We start from the raw sequence: 8,257 nt of genomic DNA on the forward strand, positions 1-8,257 counted from the left end.
AGGAGAGATACTGGATTGGGGAGGAAAGACTGACTCTAGCATATAGCAGGATGGAGAGGGAGAAGCGAGGCATTTGTAGGGTACGGTGAAGATGGAAAAGCAGAGATATAAATGCTAGGGTAAAGGTGGAAGAAATGTAGTATATGGATATATGAGGAAGTAAGTTGCTGAAGAAAGGAAGAGGAAATATAGCAGAATCAGAAGAAGAATTAATGCAATAGGGGGGGAGAGGGAAGTACTGGTCCTCACTCCTAGTCCTCCAGGGCCACTAAGAAAGCGAATAGAATGCTAGGTATAATCAAGAAGGGTATTACAACCAGAACAAAATAAGTTATTCTGCCATTGTATCGGTTGATGGTGCGCCCGCATCTGGAGTACTGCGTCCAATATTGGTCGCCATATCTAAAGAAGGATATAGCGATGCTCGAGAGGGTTCAGAAGAGGGCGACATGTTTGATAAAAGGTATGGAAAACCTTTCATACGCCGAAAGATTGGAGAAATTGGGGCTCTTTTCCCTGGAGAAGTGGAGACTTAGAGGGGACATGATAGAGACTTACAAGATCTTGAAGGAAAGTGGAGAGGGATTCTTCAAACTTTCGAAAACTACAAGAATGAGAGGCCATTCAGAAAAATTAAGAGGGGACAGATTCAGAACCAATGCTAGGAAGTTCTTCTTCACCCAACGGGTGGTGGATACCTGGAATGCGCTTCCAGAGGGTGTTTTAGGACAAGGTACAGTATTGGAGTTCAAGAAGGGTTTGGACAATTTTCTGAAGGAAAAGGGGATAGAAGGGTATAGATAGAGGGTTACTATACAGGTCCTGGACCTGGTGGCCCCCGCGTGAGCGGACTGCTGGGCATGATGGACCTCTGGTCTGAACCAGCAGAGGCACTTCTTATGTTCTTATGAAACAGACACATGACGGCACATAAAGGCCAAATGATCCATTCAGTCTGCCCATCTGCAGAATCCACTATCTCCTCCTCTCCCCAAGAGATCCCATGTGCCACTCCCACGCTTTCTTGAATTCAACACAGTCTTTAATTCCACTACCTCTACTGGGAGACTAGTCTACGCATCTATCACCCTTTCTATGAAAAGTATTTCTTTAGATTACTCCTAAGCCTATCACCTCTTAACCTCATTCTATGCCCTCTCACTCTGGGATTTCCTTTCAATTGAAAGAGACTCACACTCGTACATATTTATGCCACATAGGTATTTAAACATCTCTATAATATCTTCCCTCTTCTGCATTTCCTCCAAAGTATACAGATTGAGATCTTTAAGTCTGTCCCCATACTACTTATCATGAAGACCACATACCATTTTAGTAGTCTTCCTCTGGACCGACTCCATCCTTTTTATATCTTTTTGAAGGTGCGGACTCCAGAATAGTTCACAATATTCTAAATGAGGTCTCACCAAAGTCTTATACAGGGGCATCAACACCTCCTTTTTCCTTTTGGCCATACCTCTCCCTATGCACTTTACCATCCTTCTAGCTTTTGCCGTCACATTTTCAACCAGTTTGGCCACCCTAAGATCATCACATACTATCACACCCAAGTCCTACTCCTCTTTCGTGCACAAAAGTTCTTCAGCCCCCTAAACTGTACCATTTCCTTGGGTTTTTGAAGCCCAAATGCATAACCTTGCATTTCTCAGCATTAAATTCTAGCTGCCAAATTTCTGATCATTCTTCAAGCTTTGCTAGGTCCTTCCTCATGTTATTCACACCATCAAGGATGTTTACTCTATTGCAGATATTGGTATCATCCGCAAAGAAGCAAATCTTACCCTTCAGCAGTATCACTTACAAAAGTGTTAAAAAGAGCAGGCCCTCTGTCACAGTTCTTGACCCAGCCCGTCACTTTGGGACCCATTCCGAGGGCACTCAGTTTAATTATTAGACGTCTGTGTGGAACACTGTCAAAGGTTTTGCTAAAATCTAAATACACCACATCTAGCACACTCCCTCTATCCAATTCTCTGATCACCCATTCAAAGAAATAAATCAGATTTGTCTGATAAGACCTACCTCTAGCAAATCCATGTTGCCTCTGGTCCTGGATTCCAGAAACGTCCTTATTCTCTGTTTTAGAATCATTTCCATTCATTTACTTACCACAGAAAGCATGGGACAGGCACATGGATCTCTTAGGGAGGGGAGGAGATGCTGGGGAAGGGCATGCTGGATGGGCCATTTGGTCTTTATCTGCCGTCATGTTTCTATGTTTCTAGAATTCAGACTTACTGGCCATTGAGAGCATTTCGGCTTCCTGGACCACGGGATGATTTTCCAAGGGCTGATGAGCAGGGATGGCATGCATCTATCAAAGAAGGGAAGAAGTGTCTTCAGGAGCAGACTAGCTAACCTACTGAAGAAGGTTTTAAACTAGAATTGTTGGGTCAGTGTGATCAAAGACCCCAGGTAAGTGTAGTCTCTCAGGTAAGTGAATCACTAAATACCTCTGCACAAATGGAAAAAGGGGCAATATCTGGAAAGCAGTATATACTAATGCTGAGTATGGGAAATAAGGTTCTGGCTGTGGTGATCACAGAGACGTGGTTCACAGAGAACCATGACTAGGATATAGTTATACTGGGCAATAATCTGTTCAGGAAAAACAGGGATGAAAGAAAAGGAGGGGTGAGTGGCGTTATATATTAAAGATCATAAAGTCACACAATAGCAGGATCTGCAGGGTAAGGGTCAATCTGGAAAGAGGAAATGGAAAATGTGTGATAAGTATCTACAATGGTTTGATATTTATTTATTGATATTTATTAACCACCTTGATTAAGAGATTTACCCTGGATGGTGTACAGCAAGTACAATTCAACATAAAACTTACAATTTTGTTAACAGCATAATAGTAGTATACGACCAAATACTTTACGTCTATTACTCTTTACCTCCCTTTCGTCTTTCCCCTTTTTGTTTATTCTCTCTAAGAAAGAACTGTAACTTTTCCCTCCTTTCCTCCCTGACTCATGTTTGTTATATTTGTAAGTCTGACGTTATTTTGTTGGTTTTACAACTATGTTTTTTAGAAAGTTGTACATCGCTTAGCAAATTGAATAAGCGATTCATCAAATATCAATAAAAACTTGAATACAATGAACGAGGTGAAGTTAAAATCTGTAAGTTTAAAATTTACTAAAAGAACTACCATGAAAGTTTCAAAAATGCACTGAAATTCAAATGAGAGATTTAATACATAGTAAAAGGGAGACATAATACTTACGAAGCATCTAATAAGCACAAATCGCTTATGCTATAACCGAGGTGTCAAATGCTGATATGAGATGGGGACATGATGGGTGGTTCAGCGTGTTTTGGGATAAACAGATGAGAGGCTAAACTCAAGGCAAGTTGTTTATACAGTTAAAGTATAAGGAACTGATTTAGTTAATGTATGTGACAATGAGTGGATAGTCTTTCACCCTCTGTATTAAAGGAGTGGGTGAAGAGCCGGGCTTTCACCTGTTTCCTGACGTAGAGGTAATCTGGGGCTAGATGTAGCTCCTCTGGGAGTAAACTGCAGGGGGGGGTTTATTCCTGAGAAGGCTTTCTGGTGGGTATTACATTGTACAAATTCTTTTGATGAGGGTAGAGATAATAATAATAATAATTATAAGTTTATTTTTGTATAGTGCAATACCATGAGTAGTTCCCTTCAGAGTGGTTTACAGAGGAAGAGACTGTACACATACAATGATGTTACAGAGAAAATTTCTAATTACATTGGTAAGCTGGGAGTAGCTAGGTCTATCTGGAAGTGTTTCAGAGAAGTTACAAGGCAGGAAGGAGTGAGAGGAATTTGTCAAAGAGATAGGTTTTAGTTGATTTCCTGAAGGATTGGTAGGAGGGTGAGTTGGAAATGAGGGTGGTTAGATATTTATTCCATTTGCCTGCTTGAAATGACAGGGTTTTGTCAAGGAATCTCTTGTAGATACAGCCTTTCGGGGAGGGTCAGACAAACAAAACAGATAGTGATGCAGCTTGAGGGGAGCTAGGTGTCTTTCACAGATGGAAGAAGTAGATAGAGATTTAATAGTAACATTTGAATATATCTAAAAAAGGGGAAGTCTTGCTAGATGATTTTAACATGCCGGATGATGATTGGGGTATCCCTATTGTGGGGTCTCCTAGAAGTAGGGTGATTCTGGATCTCTCCAAGGAGAACTGTTCCAGCAGTTGGTAATGGAACCCACACGAGATGGGTTCATACTGGACTTAGTGCTTACAAACGGAGAATGTGTTTCTGATGTTGTCATCTGGCATCCAGTGATCACTGCATGGTACGGTTTAATATTAAGATGGATATAGTGAGGGCTCATTCAAAAGCAAAGGTTCTAGACTTTAAAAAAAAACAACTAACTTTGTTCGGATGGGGGTTTATGTCAAGGAATTATTGTCTGGAAGGAGTGGAAAAGCTGTGGGCAAAACTGAAAGGAGTGATTGTAAGGTCGACAAACCTTTTTGTGAGGCAAGTAAGTAAAAGTAAGAGGAAAAGAAGGCCAAAGTAATAGCTGAGAAGGTAAGAAATAAGAGGTTAGCTTTCATAAAGAGGAAGATTGGCAAAAATATGTGGAAAAGTTAAGAGAGGCTGGTTGAGTAGTCAGGAAAGCAAAGATACAAATGGAAGAAACGAGCATAGCTGAGACAAGACATTTTGTAGATCTTTTAGTGATAGGAAGAAGTGCAAAAGTGGCATTGGGAGACTCGAAGGTGAAGGGGAGGAGTATGTAGAAGCTGAGAAAGAAAAGGCCGAATTGCTTAACTGTCGTGAGGGGACCCGGAGGGACGAGCGACCTTTTCAACGGTCCCTAGAGGGGGGTCAGGCTCTGCTTTCCCGCCCCACCCACGCTCCACCGCATGAGGTCAGTGGCCGGCTCCTACCTGCAGGGTTGACGTTGTCATTTCATCGCCAGCTGCGGCCGCTCTCTCCGGCCTCTTCCGGGCTCCGAGCGGCGGCTTCTCCCGGCGTCCAGCGCGCCCGCGCTCAGCGCCCCCTGGCCGCCCGGAGGACGCGCTGCAGGACCCTCCCGCGCGCCCAGCCTCGGCAGGAGGCCACGCCCCTCCAGGTCACGTGGCTTCACTGGACCAGACTAGGGCCCCGTTTAAAGCGTCACACTTTGACAAGAGCCACAATTGCCCCATTCTCGTTTTAGAGGGCATCAAAGCCTCACCGTACTTCTCCACTCCAACTGGGGGTCCTTTGCTTGGCCAGTGTATGAAAGAGCTTCAGCTTCATTGCTACAGGTTGCAGTGGGATAGATAGGGCCTCAGATGCAGCTCCCTTCTCTTTGAGGAAGACTTGGAAAAGCTGGGGAAGGTGAAGCCTAAGCAGCAACCTGGACCTAACATGGGGGGGGGGGGGGGATCTCATCATAGTAGGAAGCTGGCCTTTGTCTCTGCTGCCCCCATGAGTATTAAAAGGCAGTCCTTTTCCAAGTGTGAGAAGACCCAAGGAGTTCCCAGCAATGTTCACACCAGCCCCTTGATGGTGAGGCTGACTCACAGGCTGATCTTCATTGAATACAAGTGGCCTGTAGTCACTTCAGACCTGTGGATTCTAGAGGTGTTATGCCTTAAAGTTTGCAAAACTTCTTCCCACTATCTTGCAAGACAGGAAGAGTGGGCATCAAAATGGCAGATGGCATTTCATGTGAGCAAGGGCAATGTGTTGGATGTGGGAAAGAGGAACCCAAACTAGCTACCTGATGCTGAGTTCTATGGTGGGAGTCACTGCTGTCATTGTCAAGAATAGGTTGAAACCCTCAGTGTAATGTATGGGGGCAGCTAAGAAAACAAAAAGAATGTTAGGAATTGTCAGGAAACGAATGGAAAACAAAGTGGTAACTGTTTTCAGACAAAGAAGGGAGACCATAACAGACAGGGAGGTAGCAACCTCGAGGAAATAGCTGGCTACCTTCTACTAAGAACATGATAGAGTAAACACAGGAGATATACCCAAAATGCTAAGGATATGATAAACAAAATACAGATAACTAGAATTATCAGGATGTTTGTTAAGTCTAAGAAGAACATATAACACAATTACAGGTATTAGGCATGTAAATAAGTAGGATTTATAATGAACATAGTCCACGATACTTGTGTTAAGTGTATATATATATGATGAATGTATTATGGTATAAATATTCAAGATGAGTGAATATAGTACTCTCTAGACTACAGTGTATATATAGAGAGAGAGAAAGAGAGAGTGTGAAGATACTGTAGACTCAGTCCAAAAGACTAATAGGTCCTTTTCCTAAGGCGCACTAAACACTAATGGTTCCATTATAGTCTATGGACGCGTTAGTGTTTTGCACGCTTTAAAATGGATAACGTGCCTTTGTAAAAGAGCAAAATATAAACTTTTAAAATAAATAAATAAAACCCAGCAGTACCAGAAAGCTCAATGCGGGTAATAAGTGAACATACAGTTTCAATTTCAAACAGAAGACAACCTATCAAGGTGGATCAAACAGACAGGACAATCAGGCTGTGAACATGAGAGGTCACGGGGAGACTTGCATATCGAGACAGTACTTACATATTCAATAGCATGTCAGGTCTATGGTTGAGTTCTTAGGAAAAAGAGGTTTTCACCTCCAGGTCCATGGAAGAGGAAGGTCCATCAGGCTATCCAAAGACTTGATATGTGTGGGCAGTGAGTTCCAAAATCATTTTCTGAGCTAAGGGAACGGTTTGGTGTGTATGGTAGTAGTTTGGCAGATATGTATCTAGGTGTCTTGAGGTGAAAGTTCTTATAGGCACAGCGCTTGCTGATGGGTAGCCAGTGGGCTGAGCATAATGCTGGCAAGATGGGGTCATCGATGCCAAGGTTCTTTAAAGAGGTGGATTGTTGCATTTTGTACCTGCTGCAGGCGATTTGGGTTTGTGTTGCGAGACCATTAAATAATGCATTGCAATAGTCCATACAGGAAAGTACAAAGGCATAGAGAAGCTGTGAGAAGTCTGGCTCTGGGAGGTAGGTTCAAAATTTCTGTAGCTGGCGTAGATAGCAGAATGAGGTGGAGACGATCTGTGATATGTAGCAGGTGAGTGATAGTTGGCTGTCTAGTAATACTCCAAGGCTGCAGACCTGGTCCTTTGCAGTTAGTGCAGTTGATTCCCAGGAGAGAGATGAGTGGCTGTAGCTTGAGTTTCTATCCTGATCCAAAGGAGCCCTGTTTTGGAAGCATTGAATCATCCAGCTTTTGATGTCTGTGAGACAGTGCTGTAGATTTGAGAGTTAGGCGGCCCAGTTCTTGCCTAGTGGGAGAAGCAGTTGGATATCGCCTGCGTACAAGTGAATTTTTATGTTATACTCATATTTGTGTGCAATGTCAATGACCGGTCTCATGTAAAGGTTGAAGAGTAGCGGGGATAGCAGTGTGCCTTGGGGACCCCGTATTTGATCGGCTTTGGCTGTGATTTATCTGAACCAAGTAGTACAACTTGTATTCTTTGGTGTAGAAATGAGGCAAACCAGTGAAATGCAGTATCCTTAATTCCCAGATCTGCTAGTGTGGTCAGGAGGAGGTGGTGGTTGACGGAGTCAAATGCTGCGCCAGTAGTGTGTTATGTCCCTTGTCCAGGAGAAACTAGCTGTCATTGATGATATCTATTAGGACTGTCTTGGTGCTGTGAAATGACCTGAAGCCAGATTGGTAAGTGGAGAATCATGTCAGTCTGTGAAGGAGACATACACATATGGATCAAAAATTGGTTGGCGAGTAGGAAACAGAGGGTAGGAGTGAAGGGCCACTACTCGGACTGGAGGAAGGTCACAAGTGGTATTCCACAGAGGTCGGTGCTCAGACCGCTGCTATTTAATATATTTATAAATGATCTAGAAACAGGGATGAAGTGTGAAATAATAAAATTTGCAGATGACACCAACTATTACAACCAGAACGAAAGAAGTTATACTGCCATTGTATTGGGCGATGGTGCATCCGCATCTGGAGTACTGCGTACACTATTGGTCGCCGTACCTTAAGAAGGACATGGCAAAGGAGAGCAACACGTCTGATAAAAGGTATGGAAAACCTTTCATACACTGAGAGATAGAGAAACTCGGGTTCTTTTCCCTGGAAAAGAGGAGACTTAGAGGGGATATGATAGAAACCTACAAGATCATGAAGGGCATAGAGAAAGTGGAGAGGGACAGATTCTTCAAACTTTCGAAAAATACAAGAACGAGAGGGCATTCGGAAAAGTTGAAAGGGGA

The 8,257-nt window shown here is 43.1% G+C and overlaps 1 protein-coding gene across 2 annotated transcripts in view; it reads right to left on the reverse strand.

The window, feature by feature from the left end:
- Positions 1-5,069, reverse strand: part of VPS4A (vacuolar protein sorting 4 homolog A) — a 65,972-nt gene extending 60,903 nt beyond the window's left edge. The window contains exon 1 of one of the 2 annotated variants that reach the window (XM_033942021.1): positions 4,912-5,069. In XM_033942021.1, coding sequence (XP_033797912.1) covers positions 4,912-4,932 — 21 coding nt within the window. In that variant the 5' untranslated portion in view covers positions 4,933-5,069. Of the gene's footprint in view, positions 1-2,259; positions 2,347-4,911 lie in introns of those variants that run through there. The other variant, XM_033942020.1, reaches the window with a different exon arrangement.
- Between the last annotated feature and the right edge of the window lie 3,188 nt (positions 5,070-8,257).

The sequence above is a fragment of the Geotrypetes seraphini genome, chromosome 4 (assembly GCF_902459505.1).
Source record: "Geotrypetes seraphini chromosome 4, aGeoSer1.1, whole genome shotgun sequence".
In the NCBI taxonomy this organism is placed as follows: Eukaryota; Metazoa; Chordata; class Amphibia; order Gymnophiona; family Dermophiidae; genus Geotrypetes; species Geotrypetes seraphini.